The sequence below is a fragment of the Anabrus simplex genome, chromosome 1 (assembly GCF_040414725.1).
Source record: "Anabrus simplex isolate iqAnaSimp1 chromosome 1, ASM4041472v1, whole genome shotgun sequence".
Lineage (NCBI taxonomy): Eukaryota > Metazoa > Arthropoda > Insecta > Orthoptera > Tettigoniidae > Anabrus > Anabrus simplex.
Window position 1 is genome coordinate 1,644,317,784 of NC_090265.1, and position 27,284 is coordinate 1,644,345,067.

General features: G+C 43.6%; 1 protein-coding gene across 1 annotated transcript in view; it reads right to left on the minus strand.

Annotated features, from left to right (window-relative positions):
* Positions 1-27,284, minus strand: part of Chsy (Chondroitin sulfate synthase) — a 424,023-nt gene that overhangs the window by 371,655 nt on the left and 25,084 nt on the right. The window contains exon 2 of the mRNA XM_067154155.2: positions 25,210-26,435. Within this exon, the coding sequence (XP_067010256.1) occupies positions 25,210-26,163 (954 nt within the window). The 5' untranslated portion in view covers positions 26,164-26,435. The remainder of the gene's footprint in view (positions 1-25,209; positions 26,436-27,284) is intronic.

Below are 27,284 nucleotides of genomic sequence, written 5' to 3' on the forward strand. Positions count from 1 at the left end.
ATGTTTTTAGGTACGTGAGGCGTAGGGAATCATTTTCACGCCCTCGTGGTTCACGTTTTTCTTTGGCCGATACCTTCATTCTTCGAAGTATACGACCGCTTCCTGTTTTCTTTGTGATATGCGTTAAGAGAAGATGGTTGCACAGTTGTACTTTCTCTTAAAGCAATAATCACCACCACCACCAGTGCTATTTGAGGAGCAAACAGCCTCTGTCGTGAAGACTTAACAGATAGAATGCCTCCTAAAATATAAAAATGAAATTCCTTTCCCACACTTTAAGGACCAAAACTATAGATTGCATTGCATTGATGTACACGCATACACAGATACGGTGTACCGACATAAACAATTAATGCTGCCCCACTCCGGTACTGAAAAGGAGGGGAAGGAGTGAAGGGGTAGTGTTGAATATCACTCCAGTACCGAAAAGGAGGAGAAGGGAGTGAATGGGCAGTGCTGAAGGCACAGTGTGTGTATTGCTATACATCCGTTACAACAGTCTTGTAGCGGGCTGTCTACCTGCAGCAATGCGTTAAGCAAAGAGGTGCGAGGTGTGGGGACGCCATGCTTTGTTTATATCGGGACACCATTTATGTGCATGCGTGTACAAGGATAATATGTATTTAACAGAGATCTACCGAGCTCGATAGCTGCAGTCACTTAAGTGCGGCCAGTATCCAGTATTCGGGAGATAGTAGGTTCGAACCCCACTGTCGGCAGCCCTGAAAATGGTTTTCCGTGGTTTCCCATTTTCACACCAGGCAAATGCTGGGGCTGTACCTTCATTAAGGCCACGGCCGCTTCCTTCCCACTCATAGCCCTTCCCTGTCCCATCGTCGCCATAAGACCTATCAGTATCGGTGCGACGTAAAGCAACTAGAAAAAAATATTTAAAAAATAACAGAGATCTGTTCTTTCAGTGAGCTCCCATCTGGCTGTACGTAAGAACATACTCTCCACATCAGAATATGTCTACATATGGCATTTGATTAATTATCTAGTCTTCTTCTTCTGCCACTTTCTTGCACATTAGTGGTGTCGCCAGTGCGACGTGTATCGTACATGTGGACCTGGACTACTTTTCCTACTGGGTGCTTTTTCTGACAAGCACACTACGAGCAGGGATAGCCTATATATAATCGCGCGCGCGCGTGTGTGTGTGTGTGTGTGTAAATGAAAAGGGGTGTATTAAGAACACAAACACCCAACTCCGGAGTCACCTAATCAAATGCGACTAAAATCCCCGACCCGGCCAGGAATCGAATCCAGGACCATCTGAACCGAAGGTTGACCATCAGCCTAGTAGTTGGACTCTATTAATTAGCTTATACATTCTGTTTAAAGTTGAGTTCAGATAATAATGTATGTCTGAACGTTTGTTGTATGCATGTTGGGTATTCAACCCAAAGGCTGGTTTGATCCTCCACAGCTCCGCCAACAGCTGTCATAGATAGCCTAGGTGTCACTGAATAGGTATACTAGGGAAATGAAGAGTGATGTAGTTTCCGTTCCTTTCCTCACCGAGCCAGAAGTTGCTATTAGATATCAGCCAGCCAAGTCCACTGAAATGCATGCACCAACTGACCCTATGAGCGATATTTCCACACCATTTATAACAGAGACTGGCTGCATAAGGAACGGTATTACTAGCATCGCTCATATCTCGGTCACTTTCATATTGTCAAAGCCAACAATGAGACAGAGACACGTCAATAAAGTAACAAATTTATTCCAACTCGCAACAGAAGACATAGTGCATTGTAAACACTACATCTCGCGGGCCAAGGCAAGATCACTTAATAAAGGAAGTTAAGTCAGGCTATTTGTCCGACCTCTTGGCTGAATGCTCAGCGTTGAGGCCTTCGGTTCAGAAGGTCCCGGGTTCGATTTCGGGCCCATTCAGAAATTTTAATAGCGTCTTATTAATTCTTCTAGCTCGGGGACTAGATATTTGTGTTTGTCCACACACTCATCATATTCAGACAATACAGCACCCTACCAAACACCACAGAAACACGTAAAAAGTGATTACATCCTTCCACATAGGGTTAGCGTAAGAAAGGGCATCACACCAGGAAAATGCTGGGACTGTACGTCAATTGAGGCCACGGCCGCTTCCTCCTCACTCCAAGCTCTTTCCTACCCCATCGTCGCCATAAGACGTGTCGGTGCAACGTAAAATAAATTGTACAAAAAAATAAAATGAAGGACATCCGGCCGTAAAATAGGGTCAAATCCACGCATGTGCCACACGGTTCGCATCCACGACCCCCCACATATGGGAAAAGCAGAAGCAGAATAAGACATCAGGCCGTCTCTGTTACTTCAAGATGGTGCACACAGAGTTATTCTCGATTATCTACTTCAGTTTTGGTAACGTTATGTATACAGTATAATAAATTAGGTTCGTTAATGTCCTCCTAATATGCAATTCATCTACCGTACATAAAAAAATAACGAGTCTTTATTGCCAGATAGATTTTTTTCTTTTCTTGTTAGTTGTTTTACGTCGCACCGACACAGGTCTTATGGCATTTGCCTAGTGTGAAAATGGGAAACCACGGAAAACAATCTTCAGGGCTGCCAACAGTGGGGTTCGAACCCACTATCTCCCGGATGCGAGCTCACAGCTGCGCGCTCCCAACCGCACGGCCAACTCGCCCGGTGCCAGTTAGTGTTTTTTTTTTTTTTTTTTTTTTGCTAGTTGCTTTACGTCGCACCGACACAGATAGGTCTTATGGCGACGATGCGACAGGGAAGGGCTAGGAGTGGGAGGAAAGCGGTCGTGGCTTTAATTAAGGTACAACCCCAGCATTTGCCTGGTGTGAAAATGGGAAACCACGGAAAACCATCTTCAGGGCTGCCGACAGTGGGATTCGAACCTACTATCTCCCGATTACTGGATTCCGGCCGCACTTAAGCGACTGCATCTATCGAGCTCGGTATCAGGTAGTTTGTACTAGTCTTTGAAATATAGAAAAACACATGCTCTGTTGTACGATGTTACGAGCAACAACTAACAGGTGAACACTGAACCAACTATTCATCTTTAATCGCTAATATCTTAAAATAATTCGGATACTTTGCTATCTGTTTAACGTCTGGTAAACATAGGTAACTGTAGTTTTTTAGTGGGAGAAGAGAGGCTTTGGACTAGAAAGGTACAGTCCTGGCATTTACGTATTGTAAAAACAGGAAACCAGTGAATAGGGCTATCGACAGTGGGGTTTGAACCCACCGCCTCCCAAATGCAAGCTTACAGCTTCACGACCCATACCACGTAGGCAAGTAAATAATAATTCCGAGCAAATTTCACTGCCAAATATAACAAGACTTAAAATGGTCATCGATGGCCCCAGCGAACAAATATCAACAATAATTCCAATTATTACCTGGCCAATTATCAATTTGAGAGTTGATCCTCGCCCCCGAGAAGCCTCTTTGAGCCTTTGTTTTTCTAGAAGAAGATCCGTTATTTCTGCTCCTCCAAGAACCAAGGACACACAGCTGTCCACCTCAATTCTGATAAGTTTCGGAACACTGGGGATAAATCTGGACGTCAGAAGTAAATGATCGTAAATGCAGAAACGACGATTTTGAGGCTTTTATAGTGGGTGACTTGTTTTGGTCGAGCCTTCTTTTGGACTCATTATTGTATGTGTAGGCCTATGTTTCGCAGGAATGAAAATGAGCTATGTGATATTATCGCATCGCCAAACAATGGTAAATGTTATGTTAAACCTTATGCCATCTGCTGCAATGCGTATCGTATTGGCTCTTGCTGTAGTTTACCATGGTCAGAACTGTCGATTCGATCTGCCTTAAAGGTAGAAAAATAAGCGCCTCAGCATCTTCTTTCTTCTCTTTTGTAAAGTTAGCAGAAAGCCATTTACCTCTGACGTCCAGAAATATGCTATTTAGGTTTTTATTTTATTTTATAGCTTTACGTCGCACCAACACAGATAGGTCTTATGGCGACGATAGGATAGGAAAAGCCTTGGAGTGGAAAAGAAGCGGCCGTGGCCTTAATTAAGGTGCCGCCCCAGCATTTGCGTGGTGTGAAAATAGGAAACCACGGAGAACTACCTTCAGGGCTGCCGACAGTGGGGTTCGAAGCCACTATCTCCCGAATGCAAGCTCACAGTTGCGCGCTCCGAACCGCACGGCCAACTCGCTCGGTCCATTTAGTTTTCAGGATGACTTCGCAAACAGTATGACGGCTGCAGACTCAGCCGTGACGGGCAGAAAAGAACCCATCTCGGATTGCGAAATGCTAAGCATGCCTTCTCTGAAAGGATTCTGTTGAATATTTTATTTCTTCCGGAGACGAAAATGCTCCTGGCACTTGGCTGGTGACATACATCCTTATACTCATAAATTCGGACGTGTCAGCTAGGGTGTGCAAGGGATTACAAGCTTCTATATCCTATCCGGCTTGGGACGGGTTGGACATCAGACCTTTTTCCGACCTCACAACTTGCCAATACGAAGGAGGACCAAACATGCAGACCATGGAATACGAATGTCTAGATAACATTATGCTAAAAACACTTGCTCCTGTGGGGATACAGATCAACGATGAGAGGAATGAAGTTGATCAACTTCAAATTAATTCGAAGTTTTTTATGTTGCAAGTAAATAAACCTGACACTATATAAAATTATCATATCTCGAACGGACCAAATATATTCCGTATCACCGAAGTAAAGCGATCAATGATGGTGGTTTTGAGATAAGGTGTCCATTTTGTCTTTATTTGAAGAAACAATAACCAACAAAAAAGAAGCGTCGAACTTATTGATTTTTTTAATGTGCATTCATATTTACCACTGTATTTTGTATTGAAATCAGCCCAAATGATTTTGTTCATTCATTCAAAAGTAAATGCCTCTTTGTCGGATTACTTTCTTGTTTTGTGTACTGTATCAAAAAGTCTTTCTCAAAAAAGTATGTTCATGATACTTCATTAACATGTGTTTTGACAATGAGCAAGGTCTTGACTAGTTCAACTCTCCTTCTCTTTTTATCATTTGACTACAGATTGTTCTCTGGGAAAAAACACATCACACAGCAGCATCTGACGCAGGATTACCAATAATATCAAACGTCAATTTGCAAAACGTACATTCTACACTTTCTCCGCTACCAGTGATGAATGAAACCCAATTTTTATCTTCCTATTAAAACATTTTCATTTCAATACGATGAAACAGTGAATGCATATCTTTTTTTAAAAAAAGGTCTCGATAGCTGCAGTCGCAAAGTGCGGCCAGTGTCTAGTATTCGGAAGATAGTGGGTTCGAACCCCACTGCCGGTAGCCCTGAAGATGGTTTTCAGCGGTTTCCCATTTTCACACTAGGCAAATGCTGGGGCTGTACCTTAATTAAGGCCACGGTCGCTCCCTTCCCACGCTTAGCCCTTTCCTGCCCCCATCGTCGCCATAAGACATGTCTGTGTCGGTGCGACGTACAGCAAGACGTAAAAAAAAAAAAAAAAAAAAAAAAAAAAATTGTTCACGCGTCCGTACACTGCGTCTGCAGCTACCAGAAGAACGAAACTGGATGTTGTTATAATTAAAATCAGTCGGCTAAACACCTCAAAAAACGTACGCGTACCGATGCTACCAACCACTGAAAACTTTATAACAGCAAAAGGACAAAGATTACTGACCAAACAATAATCCTCCCAGAAGTGCCACTTCCACGCTATATTCCGATAAACTACCTGTAAACGATGTACCTAAACATCACACATACACTGGCAAAGCGACACTGCAAAAAGCGGGGCATTTTAATGTGCCTAGAAAGAATCTCGGGACAGTAGGACATTTTGTCTGGGGAGAAACAAGACAATTACGTGGAAGTACAACTGGGCCACCATCCTCTCGTAACACTAATCAGAATGAGGAGGTCCGACACTTCGTTGAATGAAGGTATCGGCAAAAGAAAGAGAAGGGCGACGAAGGGCGAGAAAATGAAAGATACCCTAGGCCTCGCAAACCTTATAGCATCGCGGTCGGAAAAGAACAAAAGATGACCAAAGTCACCTCTTACACGACAGGCAGGAGATACCAGTCAGTAGCGGCGAATGGGAAGTAGAAGAGAGAGAGAGAGAGAGAGAGAGAGAGAGAGAGAGAGAGAGAGAGAGAGAGAGAGAGAGAGAGTGTGTGTGTGTGTGTGTGTGTGTGTGTGTGTGTGTGTGTGTGTGTGTGTGTGTGTGTGTGTGTGTGTGTGGAGGGGGGGCAAACAAATATAAACAACAAAACGTACCGCGGATCTGAAGGATATTCTGCGAGTGTGGGAGGGGCGGGAGTTAGACAACAAAAGAGAAAAGAATGGCATGATTTTGATGCTCTCTGAACGAATTTCGACGGAGTAATAAAGAAGAAAAAACCTCACCCTTGGCGTAAAAGCCCCAAAGGGTCATGGCCTACCAAGCGAGCGCTGCTCAGCCCGAAGGGCCTGCATATTACGAGATGTCGTGTGGTCAGCACGACGGATCCTCTCGGCCGTTATTCTTGGCTTTCTAGACCGGGGCCGCCATCTCACCGTCAGATAGCGCCTCAAATGTAATCACGTAGGCTGAGTGGGCGTCGAACCAGCCCTCAAATGCAGGTAAAAATCCCTGACCTGGTCGGGAATCGAACCCGCGGCCTACGGGTAAGAGGCAGGCACGCTACTCCTACACCGCGGGGCCGACTAGAGTAATAAAGGCTGACACTTAACTGTGGTATATATATATTTGAGATTTTGATTCAATACTACAATAAAAGTTTCACCAAAGGAACAATTACACATGCATTACAATTGAATAGAAGCACGGCGTGATTACACAATTTAAGAAAATTAATTATTTGACTACACACTAAGAAAGTAAGACACTAGATAGAATTACACAGGGCCGGGCTGAGTGGCTCAGGCGGTTGAGGCGCTAGCCTTCTGACCCCAACGTGGCAGGTTCGATTCTGGCTCAGTCCGGTGGTATTTGAAGGTGCTCAAATACGTCAGTCCCGTGTCGGTAGGTTTACTGGCACGTAAAAGAACTCCTGCGGGACTAAATTGCGGCACCTCGGCGTCCCCGAAAACCGTAAAAGTAGTTAGTGGAACGTAAAGCAAATAACATTATTATTATTATTATTATTATTATTATTATTATTATTATTATTATTATTATTATTATTGAACTACAGAGACATACTGATTCAGTGAAACTCCCAGACTGACGAATGCGCGCGGCAAGCGGGTGAATCATACCTCATTGTCCACAACATTAGCAGAAATATACCCCTGCTACCCTTCCTCGTGTTGCCTGCTGCCATTTCTTGATGGATACAGTACTTTTGTATCCATCTCTTGGCACAGGCCAGAGAAAAGTGTAGCTTTCACCGAAGTCCCAGTCTCATCCATGGCTGTGGCAATATGGAAGCTGCTGGGGTATGGGTAGTGCTGAGTAATGACATTCAGAGCACGACTAGTGCATCTGAGTGTTATGAAAGGTGTTGCTCATAGGGTCGGTCGTGCTGCAATAGCACTTTCTGACCCAGTGAGGAAAGCAATGGCAAACTACCTCACTCCTCGTCTTGCCTAGTACGCCTCATTTTGGTGCTGCCATTGGTTTTTGCGGTTTCCTTATAACCGCATAACTTTTGGTGGTGCTATTTGAGGATCCAACCAGCCTCTGGGCTGATGACCAAACAGACAGACCCTTCCTCATAACACTTACTAGATGTGCGATTACTATCTGATGGCACAAACCTGCGCGAAGCCCCGAGCTTGGAGGCGAAAATACGGGAAGGAAGGTAGTGGAAAGGTTACAGTGAAGTGAACGTTCTTCCCGTCTCACTCACGTTGCGCCACATGGACTCGTCCGCATACAAAACTCTTATAGTGCGCTACTAAGTTAAGGTTTTGTGTCATCAGTAGGGGGCGCATGTTGTTGAAATGTCACTTTTCCTCCTTTTGCATTAGGACGTTGCTCAGTAGTATAGTAATTCATTCTGCGATATAACAAACTATAATAATATACTTTTTATTTTGCATTTTTTTGCCAATTTGGGATGATTAGTCATTATTTTAACTTTCAAGGTTTTAGGTCACATTTTCAAGAAATTTTAATCATTTTAATTTCATTTTAAAATATGTATGCATTCTTTAATTGTCAGACTGATACATGTTCACAAGTTACGACAGGATTTTTTTTCTTACGTATGGTTAAATTAACTAAATATCTTCCGCGACAAAGCAAACTCACCAACAGTTGTTGGTGACTAAGAAAGGATAAGGAGATGATTTATACCTGTAAGTCTTGTGTTTCCGAGATTTGTGCAGGAACGCAATATGGAACTCTGATAATTAGGAGAAAGTATTTTTTAACGTGTCTCAAGCACAAGGAATGAACCTCCCTTCGCACCCACCCCTATAGCCACAAATTAAAGGCCTAGAAGAAATGGAAACCAAGAGGGCCCTGTACACGCTCAGACATTTACACAGATCTGTCTGTACAGACCGTGTTTGTGCAGACAAGTCGTTGCTTGTAAATGAATCGCCGACCGTAATTTTGGTCTGTATGCGGTCTGTGTTCGGCCTGTGCAAAGTCTCGCGGAGTTTGAATTAACAAAGACCACGCGCAGAGAAGTCTGAGCGTGTAAAGCTTACGCAGACAACGCTGCAGACAGATAGCACAGTCCTTCGTCTGGGAGCGTGTATGTAGTGTTGTACTGTAGCGCAGTGTTTGCTCTCAATACAGAAACAGCTATATTGAGTTTACTCAAGATTCGCGTAATTGTACCCGTACATGTATGATTAAATTCATAGAACTCTATAAATCATTGCGAAGTTGTTTGGAAGATCAAGAGCAAAGAATACAGTGTCCGCAATGAAGAAAACGCGGCATATGATGTATTCGTTTCTAAACCAACATTTCCTTATCACAACTTGTCCATATATCACGATATTAAACATTAAAATTAAGCCTACTAACTATTTACACCTAATCTTGAAATTGTATTTTCATTAATTAATTAACTGATTTATTGATTGATTGATTCATTCATTCATTCATTCATGCATTTTGTCCTAGATGTTAACAGTGTTATATGATCTAGGACAACATGCAGGCCTATCTTAACACTTCGTGAGTTCAATTAGTGCTTCATGTCACAATTCTGTACCTGATCCAGTTATACTACAATTACAACACACATTGTGAATGACTGCATGAATAGATAAATGAATGAATGATTGCACGATTGAATTGTATTCATGCATATTTGCATGACCCAATAAATACCGCTACTGTTCTCTTCCTGTCACTGATAACCACCAGATGAAAAGAGAGCCCTTATTATTGATGGATGGATGAATAAATGATTGAATGAATGAATGAATGAATGAATGAATGAATGAATGAATGAATGAATGAATGAATGAATGCACTCAACTTACAGCTACGGAACTCCAGTAGCTGAGGAAGGAACATGCAATCTATTTTACCTAAGCAAAATAATGCCTTCGAATTCTCACCTTTAAATATTCCTCTCTTAGAACGCCATACATAACACGGCATGTCTCCAGAAAGATGTGGCTTAAAGATGAAGGAGACACTATAGCAGAAAATGTAAGGTCCGCATAGCTTTTTCCCGTTGCCAGAAACCTCAATGTTACTACAAGTCTTTCTAAAGTGCTTATCGATTCTCTCATTACACTGTCTTCTCTCCTTATATACGGTGTGACATACTGCAACAGCACTAAGAAATTCTCTTCATCATTTCTCAAGTAGTTAAACCAGTCATCTATTTCCAATTTTAACTCCTTCAAAAGATCAACGTGCGAAAGCCAAACGTGTTGTAGAAGCTAGTCTTTTGTCCACCTTCTACGTTGTGATTTCTTCCTCTCTTTAACTTCCGAAATAACAACACTAGACAGAAGTACCACTTTGTAAGTTAATTGAATGTGGCCATGATCAGGAAATACTACCTGCGCTCGTCTCGATTAGAAATACAGGACTGTGCGAAAGCTGTACAAATAGCCGGAACGTGTAAACGCAGCGTGAACAGTGCAGACCAGATGTGCAGACGGTCGTTGCAAACATGGTCTGTGCAGACAAGTCTGAACGTGTAAAGGGCCCTTATTAGACCTACAGTATATATCTTTCCGCTTCAGTACAGAATTATTCTCCCAAGTAGCTCTGTGCAAGAAAAAGACAAAAGTGAACCACCACGTGTATTTTTAAATCAGCTAGTGAATGAATTTGGAAAAGACGCGTTTACAACAAATAGTCATGTTTTATTTTGCAAATTATGCAGTGTCAATGTGAGTGAGGAAAGGAAGTTTGTTGTACAACAGTACATTAAACGAGAAAAACGTCTGAAAGCTGTAACGAGTGCGAAGTGACATTATGCCCATATTATTTCTGTAAAAACAAGAGCTGTCAAGAACTGCACAGTGAATAGAACAGGGATATATTACTTGTAAAACGTTACGCAATCACCAAAATTAAGTTTGGTAAAGAATTTTTATTAAGTGCGGCCAGTATCCAGTATTCGGGAGAAAGTAGGTTCGAACCCCACTGTCGCCAGCCCTGAAGATGGTTTTCCGTGGTTTCCCATTTTCACACCAGGCAAATGCTGGGGCTGTACCTTAATTAAGGCCACGGCCGTTTCCTTCCCACTCCTAGCCCTTTCCTAGCAAAAAAAATGGATTTTAAGTCCCTTTTTTTTTTTTTTTTTTTACTAATTTCATAGCATTTTCCCCACAAATTTAAAGGAATTTTATTGATCATTTTCAGTGATTTCTTTAGGTGATCAGCATCCGCCCCCTAGCCATTAGATAGTAATCGCGCTTCTAAACGTTCCTGCGCGAGACCCCACTAGTTGCTGTGGCGCTGTACGAATACGTTAACTGCGTCAAATCACGTTTTGTGCGTATTTTCGCGAAGTATTACTTTTAATATCATAAGAAATTAAAGTAGAGAATTAGGTAATAAGGCAACAGGGTTTTTATGCATTGTTTTTTATCATACTTAGTTTTAGGTGGCTAAAATGTAATTAAAGTTATTTTTTCACCACAAAGTGACCATCTCCCCTTCCCCCATCGTGGATGTTTCCTACTACCCCTACACATACAAGTAGCAGTGATTTGTAAAGGTTGGTATAACAATGAAACTTTTTTTAATAAGTTGCTTTGCGTCGCACCGACACAGATAGGTCTTATGGCGACAATAGGGCTAGGAGTGAGAAGGAAGTGGCCGTTCCCTTAATTAAGGTACAGCCCCAGCATTTGCCTGGTGTGAAAATGGGAAATCATAGAAAACCATCTTCATGGCTGCCGATAGTGGGGTTCGAACCCACTATCTCCCGAATATTGGATACCTGTCGCACTTAAGCGACTGCGGCTATCAAGCTCGGTAAAAATGAAACTAGACATGAATATTAAAGGTGCAATGCAGGTATCTTATACGCCTAAAACTCGGTAAATAGCCCCAAGTTCCCTAGCAAAATCATTTTCATCCAGATGGAAACTTTTTTTTCCTCAAGCATCTTAGAAGTCCAAACTAATTGTTAACATAAAACCCCGAGAATGTGTTCGGAGAAATTTTTGCAATATTAAGGAGGTAATCTAATGAATGGATGTTGATGTGTAGCGACGTATAAAGAAAGGCATTGGAATGAAAACAGATATGAATTAGTGTGGTATTTTCAGGCACCGTAGAAACTTAAACATTTCCCCAAACGTATGAGGTACATGTATTTAGGAATAAAACATTGTATTAGTCCGCCTCTGTGGTGTAGTGGTTAGTGTGATTAGCTGCCACCCCCGGAGGCCCGGGTTCGATTCCCGGCTCTGCCACGAAATTTGAAAAGTGGTACGAGGGCTGGAACGGGGTCCCCTCAGCCTCGGGAGGTCAACTGAGTAGAGGTGGGTTCGATTCCCACCTCAGCCATCCTGGAAGTGGTTTTCCGTGGTTTCCCACTTCTCCTCCAGGCAAATGCCGGGATGGTACCTAACTTAAGGCCACGGCCGCTTCTTTCCCTCTTCCTTGTCTATCCCTTCCAATCTTCCCATCCCCCACCGAGGCCCCTGTTCAGTATAGCAGGTGAGGCCGCCTGGGCGAGGTACTGATCATTCTCCCCAGTTGTATCCCCCCATCCGATGTCTGAAGCTCCAGGACACTGCCCTTGAGGCGGTAGAGTTGGGATCCCTCACTAAGTCCGAGGGAAAAGCCAACCCTGGACAATAAACAGATTAAGTAAGTAAGTAAGTAACATTGTATTAGCACTTTATGTTGAATAAATCTATAGACCAGGCCGACGACCTATATTTAGGCCCCTTTAAACAACATATAATAAATAAATACATAAATAAATAAATAAATAAATAAATAAATAAATAAATAAATAAATAATGTTATTGTCTTTACGTCCCTCTGACTACTTTTACGATTTTCGGAGACGCCAGGGTGCTAGAATTTACAGTAGTCCCGCAGGAGTTCTTTTACGTGCCAGTAAATCTACCGACACTAGGCTGACGTATTTGAGCACCTTCAAATACCACCAGACGAGCCAGGATCGAACGTGGCAAGTCGGGGCCTGAAGGCCAGCGCCTCTACCGTCTGAGCCACTCAGCCCGGGTTCAAACAACAATCACCATCGTCATGATCAGAAAGTCGACGATCCTCGATCCTCGGATGAACGACTGAAAGTTATTCAGTTCAATGTTAATTTTATGATCATTTAATGTTCAATAAAATAAAAATTGACGTATTTTAAACATCTTCCGAAATTTTGACTAAATCTTTCAAAGTTTTCGAACTCTAATCTTTAGATCACATTTTTAGATCTGGCAACACTGTACACGACAACGACTAAGAATTGTAGAATAATACAAAAACGATCGTTTCTGCTGAATGGAAGCCATGGGCGTTTCTGGCCACGAATTCCCACTGAGAAGAGTAAATGTTTCACCACAGTGAAACTGATCGGAGACTGGCATTGATTCCACATTTTTCTCTTTTTCTCTCAGCTGTAACTTGTCCTACCGGAACCTTCATGACAAACTTTTGTCCTCTTTACTGTGACGGTATTAGGTTTACGCGGTATTGGAGTTAGTGTCTATATCAGGCCTATTTATTTCTCCGTCTCTTTGGCTGAATGGTCAGTGTAGAGGCCTTCGGTTCAAAGGGCCCCGGGTACGATTCCCAACGAAGCCGGGGATTTTAGCCTCGTCTGGTTAATTCCTTTAGCTGCGTGCTGGAGGTTTGTGTTCATATTAACTCACATCTTCCTTTACATCGACACAACTCTTCTCACTGCAAATCACCACAGAGACACACATGAGTTCGCAGTATGATTAAGAGGTGTGAGCTTGCATTCGGGAGATGGTGGGTTCGAATCCCACTATCGGTAGCCCTGAAGATGGTTGTCCGTGGTTCCCCATTTTCACATCAGGAAAATGCTGCGGTTGTATCTTAATTAAGGCCACGTGCGATACCTTCCCGTTCCTAGCTTTTACTCATCCTTCCGTCGCCGAAAACCTTCGGTTAACTTAGTAAGACGCGATTGTGGATTAGCGTCAGGAAAATCATCCGGTCGTAAAACTGGGCTAAGCCCCATACAAAAGGCTAGGAGGAATATGATTATTTATTCAGACAAGAGATATGTGGATGGTCTAGGAAAAAGCGTGTGCCCCACATACATACAACGTGCATTTCATCTTCTCGTCTGGCCTGGTCCATTCCTTTCAGTCCCTCAAAGAATGAGAGGATCAGATAATGACAAAAATCGAAAAAATCCCATAGATTTGCAAAGCCAGTACCACCGGCCCCAGACAAGAATGACGTAGGCCAAACGTGAAAGATGATGACAGGAGCCGTTTGAGTTATTTATAAGAAGAGGCGAACGTAGCTGATGTTCTGCGATTATTTTATTTATCCATGTATTTGAAAATAGCAAAGTTCGGGGTCTTGACCTTTTCTTACACGTACAAGTGACATTAATGATGTAATTCATACTTGTCATATTTAACTACAGAACAACTACACTATCCATTCCATAATCTAATCACATGCACAGTCGACTGTTGTCCATCTCGCAATATTGTCGAGGTCTTTTTACAGCCGTTCACACTCCTGTAACTTATTTACTAAAATAACCAAACCACATGGCACTACAGCCCTTGAAGGGCCTTGGCCTACCAAGCGACCGCTGCTCAGCCCGAAGGCCTGCAGATTACGAGGTGTCGTGTGAGCAGCACAACGAATCCTCTCGGCCGTTACTCTTGGCTTTCTAGACCGGGGCCGGTATCTCACCGTCAGATAGCTCCTCAATTCTAATCACGTAGGCTGAGTGGACCTCGAACCAGCCCTCAGGTCCAGGTAAAAATCCCTGACCTGGCCGGGAATCGAACCCGGGGCCTCCGGGTAAGAGGCAGGCGTGCTACCCCTACACCACAGGGCCGGCAACTTATTTACTATTTTGCGATACAGAGTATAACATCATCCACAAAAAGCCTTCTCTGTGATTCCAGTTCTTTAGTTTCATCATTTATGCATGCAAGAAAACATAAATGTCTAGTATTACATCACCACTGCCCGCAAAAATATCTTATTTATTATGTGCATTTTTGTTAGCCTCTTCAAAATGTATTTTTTGTTAAACAGCTGTACACAGGGCATATGTATCCTTTAAATGCTTATCTGGTTATGTGCTCCCTTACAGAATGAAATTTATAGTAATTATTGTCATGTATGAAGCTCAGAAATGAGTATTCAGTAATAGAAAAACTCAGTATGAAATGCAACAGTGTGTGCTTATTTTATGAAGTTTTATGAAGTTATGTACTGCCAGTCCCGTAGTATAAGTGTATCCAGCCTGCCTCATATGCAGGGTTTGATTCCTGGCCAGTCCAGGCAACAGGATTCACTCAGTGTCGTGCGAATTGACGAGCTGTCTGATACGAGAGGCAGCGGGCCTGGTCACGCCAGCCAAGCACTGCGGCTGGAGATTTTGTCAAGCTGACCACGAATCTGCGGGTCATTTTGCTGGGCAGCTATCCTCCAGGTAGGCCAACGCTCTAAAGGGCTGTCGCACCAAGGGTGTTCTTAATATACTGTGTATATATTATTGCAAATGCATTGAGAATACTAAGTAGCCCGTCTGGTGGCCATGACCGTTAAGGCGTCAAGTCTACGTGGTCTGACACCGTTGTTATCCGACTCGAGTCCGGTCAGTCGAAAACATTTTCACCATCGGAATGATGGCCGGCGGGGTACATTGCGTACCAAACGCATGAATTCGATTCCAAACCTCTCCGCACTGTTCATATAGTGTGCTGTTGTTGATGGCGATTCGTCTGTCGGATGGAGACGTTAAGCCTTGAACAGACCCCTTAGTGCTATTCGGCAAAAGTAGTCTCAAGTGCCGGCACCGGGTTTCGCCTTCTTCCTCTCTACTGTCATATACCACGTCATTGATTTCATCTCATTAACACCTCTGATAATGTTGACGTCCGGTCGTAAAAATTTGCTATAAATATTCATCTCACTTCAGACCCGACCCCATAGAGAAACGGGACAAGGACTGAACATACATACCTTAAGGATACGTAGAAAATTATTGTTTCAGTGAACATTTCTTCTATAGACATTTCACCTAACCTCTTCAACTCGTTTGAAATTCCGCTGCATGACGAATGATATAGTTACTGTTCTTGAACCGATTTGTTCTACCTGTCCCCCTCGAGCAGTGAACATACCGTGTCGAACACACGACGATTCGGTACTTGGGAGCTGAACAAGCACAATAACTGGTCCCAACCCACTATACATTTACAACAAGTTGAAGAATAACACTCATGCTTTCACATTAATACTGTTTGCGTATTAACATAATAGGTACTTCATACACTTTCTAAAAGATAAAAGTGAAAAATTAATATGAATGTGTTACATAAACACATACTGTAACTTTAAAACAGCACTGGTACTTTATACAAGCCGTGGAAGAGTAGAGGAAAGTTATGACTAGAGACGGGAATTTGCCTATTTGCCTATTTTATTCCTGTGCTCAGAAACGTAGGCTTCTGAGATATAAATCCGTTTCAGGTTCCTTTAAGCTAGATTTATTTGGTTTTATTGTGCCTATAAATGCCTATTTCAGGGGTTTGTGCCTATTTGGAGTATAATTGCCTATTTGATGCCTATTTGATGCCTTTTTAATCTATTTTAAAGAAGCCGGTTTTCTTCCAGTGCATTATATTGTAACTGATGCGCTCGACAGTATTATCTTCTTATTTCTCAAGATCTGTTTGCCCCACGAACAAAAATGGGAATTCTTGGAAGTCACCAGAAATAGTTCTTGGGAAATTTCCGTCAGGAGAAAAAAGGAACAATTTGACCTCGAAGCCTTCAACTCCTCCAACATTCTAAGACATATGCGAGAACCAATCAACGTCGAACCCTTATACCTCCTTCTCGATGTGAACTGTTGTACGCGTACGCTTTATCTTCAAAACGTGTTGCGATTTATTGTGAAGAAGAAGTGTGTCTGTGGCAATACCCGAAGAAAAATCATCGGGCGACTTGGATGTGCGCTTAGGGGCGCGCAGCTGTGAGCTTGCATCCGGGAGATAGTGGGTTCGAGCCCCAATGTTGGCAGCCCTGAAGACGGTTTTCTGTGGTTTCCCATTTTCACACCAGGCAAATGCTGGGGCTGTACCTTAATTAAGGCCACGGTCGCTTCCTTCCCACTACTAGGTCTTTCCCAGCCCATCGTCCCCATAAGACCTATCTGTGTCGGCGTGACGTAAAAAATGCAATTGCAAAGAAAAATCGTTGGAAGTCCTACTGGCTGAAGCAGTGGATCACAGGGCGATCCCAATTTCACTACGGATGGAAAAGTAGTCTTCTGCTAAGCTTGGTAATTTCGTTTGTTCTTTTTTTTTTTTTTTTTTTTTTTTTTGTAACTGAACTACGATCGCATTTCATTGTAGGATTTATAGGTCTATTAATTTACGTATTGTGGAAAGTTAATTTTGTTGCAATGCTATATTAGTCGTGAACTTTCAATAATTTATATTACTAAAATGTAGATAATCATTTTATTACTGAACGAAGAGTTCGAACGCGGATGGTCTCTTGTCACAGAGTAGATGAAAATTAAAAATCGGTAATTTGAACTCTGATTCAATTCCCTCGAAAATAGAGATTTACAACTGAAATATTTTATTTCTGTCTGTCTTTCTTTCTAAATCTGTTTACCTTCCAGGTTAGGTTTTTTCCTCGGACTCAGTGAAGGACCCCACCTCTACCGTGTCAAGGGCAGTGTCCTGGAGCGTGAGATTTTGGGTCGGGGAATACAACCGGGGAGGAGGACTAGTACCTTTCCCAGACAGCCTCACCTTTTATGCTGGACAAGGGCCTTGTGAAGGCATGGGAAGATTGGAAGGGACAAGCAAATAAGAGGGAAGGAAATGGTCACGTCTTTAAGATGGGTACCATCTCGGCATTTCCCTTAGGAGAAGTGGGAATCCACACAAAGGCACTTCGAGGATGGCTGAGGTGGGAATTTTTTTTTTTTTGCTAGCGGCCTTTACGTCGCACCGACACAGATAGGTCTTATGGCGACGATGGGATAGGAAAGGTCTAGGAGTTGGAAGGAAGTGGTCGTGGCCTTAATTAAGGTACAGCCCCAGCATTTGCCTGGTGTGAAAATGGGAAAATACGGAAAATCATCTTCATGGTTGCCGACAGTGGGATTCGAACCCACTATCTCCCGGATGCAAGCTCACAGCTGCGCGCTCCTAACCGCACGGCCAACTCGCCCGGTGATGTGGGAATCGAATCCACCTCTACTCAGTTGACCTCTCAAGGCTTAGTGGACCCCGTTCCAGCCCTCATGCCACTTTTCAAATTTCGTGACAGAGCCAGGAATCAAACCCGAGTCTACGTTGGTGGCGGCTAATCACCCCTACACTACAGAAGCGGACTACAACTGAATTGTTTTCTTTTTTTAAATAGTGAGTAACTTTCACCAGCGCTATGTGTATGCTCTAGTAAACTCTATTACGCTTCCGCCATGCCTTCGCGAAACATAGGGTGAAGATCGAATGTGGTGCAGCTAGGACGATATCACAGAGGCTAGACGTACAAGATGGCACGGCTTGGACGATGTCACAACGTGTTTAACAAGGCTACAAGACCAGGCCAGTGGAAAGACCGTTGGTCTGTGCTGTACGGTTGGTGCAGTGGATAGAGATTTGCCGGGCTGAGTGTCTCAGACAGTTAAGGCGCTGGCCTTCTAACCCCAACTTGGCAGGTTCGATTCTGGCTCAGTCCAGTGGTATTTGAAGGTGCTCAAATACGACGGCCTCGTGTCGGTAGCTTTACTGGCACGTAAAAGAACTCCTGCGGGACTAAATTCCGGCACCTCGGCGTCTCCGAAGAGCGTAAATGTAGTTAGTGGGACGTAAAGCAAATAACATTATTATTAGACCGCCGTTGGTCTGGTTTGGTGAGGTCCGGTTCGTACCCGTTGCTGAGGGGGGGGGGGGGGAGGGGGGAGGGAGACAAGCAAAGAGAGTCTGGGAGGCGTAAGCTCTAGCATCCCATCTAGAGTTTTGCTAAATTGTGACAAAGTAAGTATGGGCGCATGCCACGACAATTTCAAATTACGCGGTTTTCTAATTTTCTACGAGGGTGGCAGCCTTGTGGGCACACATGATGCAGGATCGATTGCAGGCAACAGAAAATAGTCTTCATGACAGCTGACCCGGATGACCAAAGCAGGCGAATAGCAACATATAAAATGTTCACAAATCTGAGATTTATAGTGCCTCCGTTTTAATTTTTCTATATAAGTAAGAATACTGCTGGAGGCAGCTCGATGAGTTTCTGGCAAGCATGTAGGAAGGATCTCTCCTCCTCGCTACTCAGGTATCGTTTCGCGTCATTTTCATGATTTTTTTTCACTCGGTGAACTCGACAGGAATCTGCCATATTATAACTGAACATTTTGAGGACATATTTCCATGTAAATTACGAATTCTCTTGTTCCTACTTTAAAGTTTTGTACTTCTAGAAACATCACTTCTAATAGTCTTTCTCTTTTTTAATGAAACAAATGCATGTTTATACTGTCCGACTCGTTGCCTGAATGGTCAGCGTACTGGCCTTAGGTTCACAGGGACCCGGGTTCGATTCCCGGTCGGGTCGGGGGTTTTAACCTTAATTGGTTAATTCCAGTGGCTCCGGGGCTGGGTGTGTGTGGCGTATTCAACATTAGAAATCATCACAGACATGCACATCGCCTAATAGGCCGTCTACGAGAAAAAGACCCGGACCAGGCCTTTCCGGAGACCATACGCCATTATTATGTTATATTAAGCATTATTGCCAATTAGCATTATAAGAACATTGTATTTTAAGTCAATTTTATTATTTTTCAGATCAAATGTGAAAAAAAATACCTTATAGATCAACATAGAAATACTGCGATGCATTTGAAATGAGTACAGAAAGTGTTGTCATCGCAGCTTTTCTACCAGTCCACTGTGAACAGCGACCAACAACAATTTTCTATAGACCTGTGCACTGCAATGATGGGAGCTAATATCCCCCCTTCCATAGCCTAAACTGGAGCATCTTCAGACTTCAACAAGCTGCCGCGAGCAATCACCGAGTAGGAGACGAGTGGCTTTCCCCCGGCGGAGTCATTTAGGGTTGTGGAAGAAGTCGGGAGAAATGTTGACGGAACCTCTGAGGAGGTAGCCGCTGTCAGTAAAAAGTTCCATAAGAGTCCTGCAGCAGAATCCATGATAGAAAACGACGGTAAAAGTAGCCAAGGTGCTACGAGGTGAGGTAGGTGAAGCAGTTGAACTAAAACCAGATGAAGTGGCTTCATTGAAGTTTTGTCCAATCACTTCCTGTGATGTTAAGAGATTTCTCTCAGTACAAAACATTCTGCCCGACAGGAGAACAAGATTGTTACCCGAAAACATTGAAACGTTGCTTGTTGTAAACTCATTCTATAATTGAGCGTGTAATTGAATTATAAGTATTTTTTCATGCCTATTTTGTTGCTTACTTTACACGTTAGTGCCTATTTACATGCCTATTTTGGCTAATTTAAGAGCCTATATGCCTGCCTATTTTAACTGTTTTTAGTGCCTATAATTTTCGTCTCTAGTTATGACCTTATGACTTCTGCAGCCCGTAAGTTCGGCACTGAGTTATTATTATTATTTATTATTATTATTATTATTATTATTATTATTAATACCCGGCGAGTTGGCCGTGCGGTTAGGGGTACGCAGTTGTGAGCTTGCTTCCGGGAGATAGTGAGTTCGAGCCCCACTGTCGGCAGCCCTGAAGATGGTTTTCCGTGGTTTCCCCATTTTCATACTAGGCAAATGATGGGGCTGTACCTTAATTAAGGCCATGGCCGCTTCTTCCCCACTCCTAGGCCTTTCCTATCCCATCGTCGCCATAAGACGTATCTGAGTCGGCGCGACGTAAAACAAATTGTAAAAAGACTATATTATTATTATTATTATTATTATTATTATTATTATTATTATTATTTTTATTGGGCATCTAAGTCCGGTTCTTTGGCTGAATGGTCAGTGTAGTGATATTTGGCTCAGAAGACTCCGGGTTCGATTCCCGGCCAGGCCAGGGATTTTAACTGCGCAAGGTTAATTTCTCTGGCTCGGCGACTGGGTATTTGTGTTCGTCTAAACACGCATCTCTTTATCTACATACAATACACCACACTATCAACCATCACATAAACGCACAATTACTCGTAGGGCCTATATCCTTCCACACAGGATTTGTGTCAGGAGGGGCCATAAAATAGAGCCAAATTCCATTAAGTGTCATCGCTAATAAACTGGGAAATGAAATGAAATGGCGTATGGCTTTTAGTGCCGGGAGTGTCCGAGGCTCGCCAGATGCAGGTCTTTTGATTTGACTCCCGTAGGCGACCTGCGCGTCGTGATGAGTATGAAATGATGATGAAGACGACACATACACCCAGCCACCGTGCCAGCGAAATAAATCAATTATGGTTAAAATTCCCGTCCTTGCCGGGAATCAAACCCGGGACCCCTGTGGCCAAAGGCCGGCACGCTAACCATTTAGCCATGGGACCGGACATAAACTGGGAAAAGGCCAGCAAAAAGAAGATTTTTAGGCATGTTAGATTACAGTTTCGAATTTCACTTTGGGGTTGGTAGGTACTGAGTAATCATCAGCAGAACACACGAGAAGATTAATTCATTCATTGTATGGAAATTGATTGAGATTAAAAAAAAAAAAGTTTCCATTCATTTACGTCTTGTACTTTTCAGCGCTCAGAATAGGAATTTAAAAGTGCTGATATAGGCCTACTTCCTAAGGTTCCACTTACGTTATACCGGCTCTGGTGCACAAAAAGTTTGTATACAAGGTGTTTCAAAAGTCAGACACCAGTGGACAACTCAGCTGCCAAAGTCTGGAGCCTGACAGTGGGTGTTCCCTTTTATTTCTCCCACCTGGTCTCAAGAAGGAAGAGGGCTACTTAAGGGTCCCACATACCGTTTCGTCCATAACGTAGATTTGCAGAACGTATATCAAAACTCTTGATTTCTCTTAGGCCATTGTTATTTCAAAATATATTTGTATTTCAGTAAGAAACATGTGTCATTTTCACATTTCGACATGTTCTCTGCTTCCAAGACCAACCGCCAACTGCGTAGCGTCAAATGGTCATGTCCGCGATGCCACTCGGTTCCTTTCGCGTTAACTACTTACTGTATTGGACCAGCCAAGTGAAGCGCTGTCTGCGCAGAAGGTTGTTTTCTCATTGGTTTTTCACCGATTTCATGAACAGACTTCAGTGCAGATAGTGAAAAACAGAAGCAGGAAAAAGTTGTTGCTGGAAAACATATGGTTATTTATTCTACTCGAATGTGCTTGAAAACGCTCAAATGAGACCCTCTACATCGTTTATCACTAGAGCCCTGCACGAATGCGGATATATCCGCGAAGTTAGTGTCTTGGCGCATACAAACTGTATGGCAGTGCGGATAATTTCTAAAATAATGACGTTTATTGATTTTCACTCAGGTATACTCTTATTTTTGTGAGTGGTTTGGCGACCCTTGGCATTGGTATGGGAGAATAGTGATATATAAAGAGACTTGAAACCATAAAATAGTAAATCCGACCTGTCTAACTGGCTCCTGCCCGCAATTAATAGAAGGAAGGATCAAAGGTCAATACGTCGGTAGTTGTCGCAAGAGAAAATCCCTCATAAACCTGCGACTGTAGGGGTCTTGGTGCCAGGTGTCAGGCCTATTGTATTATGTTAACAGATCTATCAGTTTCATTACTCTGGGTGTACTTTACTGTAGTTAAATAAAACTACCCGCGGATAACCATTTTGCGGATGCGGTTGCGGATGAAGGAAGTGTGGATGCGGAGCAGATATTATTTTGTATATCCGCGCAGGGCTCTATTTATCACTGATCTACATTTCTAGGCCTGTCACCCAAGTGACACATTTCCAATCAATCGTTTACATAGTTGTTTCTTAAATAACTACAAAGAAATCGTTGGAAATTCATCGAACACCTCCCTTAGTAAATTATTCCAGTCCCTAATTCCTTTTCCTATAAACTGATATTTGCCCCAATTTATCCCTTTGAGTTCCAACTTTATCTTCCTACTTTTAGAAACTCCATTCAAGTTTATTCGTCGATTAATACGCCATCTCTCCACTGACAGCTCCTGTCTATTGCCACGTCTTCCCAGCACAGACATTTTCATAACCTACTCCTTTGTCGGAAGTCACCTAGAACTAGTCGTGCTGCTTTCCTTTGGATATTCTCCAGTTCTCTTATAAAGTAATCCTGGTAAGGGTCCCATACACTGGAATCATACTCTAAATGGGTCTTACCAGTGACTTATATACTTAATACAGTCCACATAACCATATGAAGAGGTTTGTGCCTTTACTGACAATTCCCTTCATGTGATTACTCCAATGAATTGTGCCCCGGTCACTGAAATCCATCAGAATAAAAGGTAACGAAACCGAGCAAGCTGGCCGCGCGGTTAGGGTCACGTAGATGTGAATTTGCTTTCGAGATATGGTGGGTTCTATTCCCACCGCCAGTAGCCCTGAACATGTGTTTCCCGGATTTGCCACTTTCACAGCAGGCAAATGCCGAGGCTGTATCTTAATTAAGGCAACGGTCACTTCCTTCCTTATCTTAGCCTTTTCCCATCCTTGCGTCGCCGAAACCCTTCAATTTGTTAGTGCGACGTTAAAGCAATAGCAAAAAAAAAAAAAAAAGTCAAAGAGAATAAAGGTAACGGATGCCATGAGTTTTTTAAATTTCGTTTGGCTATTTCTAGCCGAGTGCAGCCCTTGTAAGACCGATGAGGGTGGGCGGCATCTGCCATATGTAGGTAACGGCGTGTTATTGTGGTGGATGATAGTGTTATGTGTGGTGTGTGAGCTGCAGGGATGTTGGGGACAGCACAAACACCCAGCCCCTGAGCCACTGGAATTAACCAATGAAGGTTAAAATCCCCAACCCGGCCGGGAATCGAACCCGGGACCCTCTGAACCGAAGGCCACTACGCTGACAATTCAGCCAACGAGTCGGACAACGGATGCCATGGAAAAGTAGCAACTGATACCATGAGCATAGATGAGGAGTGAGGAATTCCTCTGAGGATATGCCTCTATACCTATATGAGGGTTTTCATCTGTGCAGTAGACAGCGTTATGTCCATTCACTGTCCGGGAAACAAGTCTGATCGCTGAACAGAATAACAGGTTCCACTGGTGTCAACGCCTTTCTTCAAAACCACTCAAAGACTTCTCTATCAGAGTCTTCACCGTTGAGTTTCTGCACAAATTACATGCATGCGTTCATCACTATGACATCGTGTCGCTGAGTAAAATAAATATCCACAGCCTGTTTCCAGCCATTCGACTGGGTCAGGAATGGAATGAATGAAGCCCCCATCTAGCGGCGAAGACAGGAATTGTGCCGGCTGCCGAAGCCTGTCTCACTCCTCTGGGGCAATGATTACTGACTGACGGATGGAAAGAAACGACAATAACTCTGCAAACAATACTGCTTGAAAGTAGTTATAAATAATTTAGAATTACTCACGTTAAAGAAGCATTTTGATATTTGAAGGAGCTCAAATTCGTCAGCTTCGTGTCGGCTGACTTAAATGGCACGTAAACGAACTCCCGCGGGACAACATTCCGGCATCTCGGCGTTTCCGAACATCGTAAAAGTAACCAGTGGGGCGTAAATCATCATAATTTTTTATATTATTATTATTATTATTTTTTTTTTTTTTTTTGCTAGGGGCTTTACGTCGCACCGACACAGATAGGTCTTATGGCGACGATGGGAAAGGAAATGTCTAGGAGTTGGAGGGAAGCGGCCGTGGCCTTAACTAAGGTACAGCCCCAGCATTTGCCTGGTGTGAAAATGGGAAACCACAGAAAACCATATTTAGGGCTGCCGATAGTGGGATTCGAACCTACTATCTCCCGAATGCAAGCTCACAGCCGCGCGCCTCTACGCGCACGGCCAACTCGCCCGGTCATTTTTATTATTATTATTATTACTATTATTATTATTATTATTATTATTATTATTATTATTATTTTCGGTTCAATGGCTAAATGGTTAGCATGCTGGCCTTTGGTTCAAGGGGTCCCGGGTTCGATCCCGGCCATCTCGGGGAATTTAACCTTCATTAGTTAACTCGGATGGTTCGGGGAGGTTGTGTGTGTGTTTAGCATTATAATTCATCATAGATAGGGCCCTATCTTCACAGATGCGCAGTCGCCTATAAGGTGTCAACTCCAAGGACCTGCAACAAGCCTCTCAGAGGTCCACATGCCATTATTATTATTATTATTATTATTATTATTATTATTATTATTATTATTATTATTGTAGGTGACTGTTGACATCGTGACCATTGCCACGGTACTTCCGAACCAAGGAGCGTGACTTTAAAAAAACACATGCACTGGTTGGGATACGAATTGCGGACGCCTTAGTGAGAAATCCGTGACTATACCACTCAGCTATCAGTCTCCTCCCCCCCCCCCCCCCGCACGTGCCACGAATGAAAATGAAACAAAGCATATGCAAATTGGTTAAACGAAGAGAATAACTGTGAATGGTACTCACCTCGTACGACCAGGTGCAAGGTATACCGGCGAACTTCTGCACACACCTGCCCAGCTCGACGTCTTCGTGGGTTGTGTACAGATTCTTGAGGCAGTACTTGATGTGAGGTGCCACTCGGGACAAAGTCTCCCTGCTCATGATAACACCTGGTCCACCCATACAGAAGTTCTCGTCATACTCTAAACTTAATAGGCCGAATTCTTCTTGATTCCCTCTCCCAGCCTGACCTATAAACTGTGGCTTACGGCTGTCCACAGATCTCAACAACTTCTCTAGTTTATCTGGTCGCACATACACATCATCATCGGCACGCAAAAACCACTCGAATTTATCCCCATAATTCTCCCACATATACCGTAACATTAGAAAGGATTTCTTCTGTGGAGGGTAAGAATCATCAACACCCTTCAGAGGCACTAGAGGGAGGTCTGTTCTGTTCGCTGGCACGGTCGAGACCTCGGAAGAGAAGAAAGCGATACGACCGGGTATTTCACGACCCCACGTTTCGAACACTGCTACTGCACGAGTACTGAGGTATTTCTCCGCCGTCATAACACCAACAAACACTAACCTTCTCTTGCTGTTGTGAATAGTTTCACTCGAATCTGTCAAACCGACTACAGCTAATGGGTCCTGTTCTTCTTGGTATATTCTGTCATACTGTGGTTGGCCCGGTGGCACAGGCCAGGACTTGCTGTCTGAGGCAGGACAGGTCTTGTTGCCCCACAGAGCACTGATAAATCCAACCCCTGCACGGGACGTCACCAAGAACCCCACAAGAAGGCCAACCAGAATACCGAATACCGTATGCATTCCTCTCCGCTTTCTGCCGATCATCATTATTGGTGGCCTTCTCACCATTGGCCGCGAAGGGGTGAACGTCACCAGTTCTGTAGCCGGGTGACATAAGTACGCTTCGTGATGATCGTTGTTGCTGCTGAAGTTGGCCACCATGATGATGTCTCTTCGACGACGTCTTGCGGCCGACTGACATCTTCTTCACGAGTCTCACAATAGTGAAGGCCGGCTAATTTCTGCCGCCTCCAACTTGCCATTCTACCCTTTCCGCCCCCGCCTTGCCTAGTGTCTATATGCACACTGCAGCTCCCTCGGAACCCCAGAAGGACACCATATGACAGCTCCGTCCCCACTCTTCCTCCTGCCGCCACGCCTCTCATTCCACAGCCGCAGTCACACAATCATGAGACGCTTGGCTCTTCCCAACTCTGCAACACACGAAAAAAACAAAAGTTGAAGAAAAACTCCTGATTACTCAAACATCCTTAAACAGTGTATCACTGCCGTAAGGAAGTGTTAGCATTTCTAGTCTCACTTCAAGGTGTATACATTATGCACTTATTTACTTATTCAAAGGATACCTGAGCCCTAGGCTTAGTTTGAGAACGACAGATTGGATAATATAGTGTCCGGCTCCTTAGCTGAATGGTCAGCGTAGTGGCCTTCGGTTTAGAGGGCCGTGGGTTCGATTATCGAGCGGGCTAGGGACTTCAAATGAAAATCTACAGCCTGTTTCCAGCCATTCGACCGGGTCAGGAATGGAAAGAATTAAGTCCCCACCTAGCGGCGAGGATAGGAATCGTGCCGACTGCCGAAGCCTGTCGCTGACAGATGAAATGATATTGGAGAGTGTTGCTGGAATGAAAGATGACAGGGAAAACCGGAGTACCCGGAAAAAACCTGTCCCACCTCCACTTTGTCCAGCACAAATCTCACATGGAGTGGCCGGGATTTGAACCACGGAATCCAGCAGTGATAGGGCGGCGCGCTGCTGCCTGAGCGACGGAGGTTTCGGGACTTTAAATGCGTATCGTTAGATCCTCTGGTTCGGGAACAGGACGATTGTGTCCCTCTCAATACACACCTGTGTGTGTAAAAAAAAAACCTAGGGGCTCTCAACTTGGGAGCGTGGGTTGGCACCAAGGGCCCCTAGCTGAGTCTGGCAATGTTGCCACTGACTTAGGCCAGTCCCTTAGTCAACACTTGTTCTCTTCCGACCACGACGGCATTAGGTTTTCGAATCTTAGGGTGTCCTCCATTTTCAAGCCCTTCCCTTC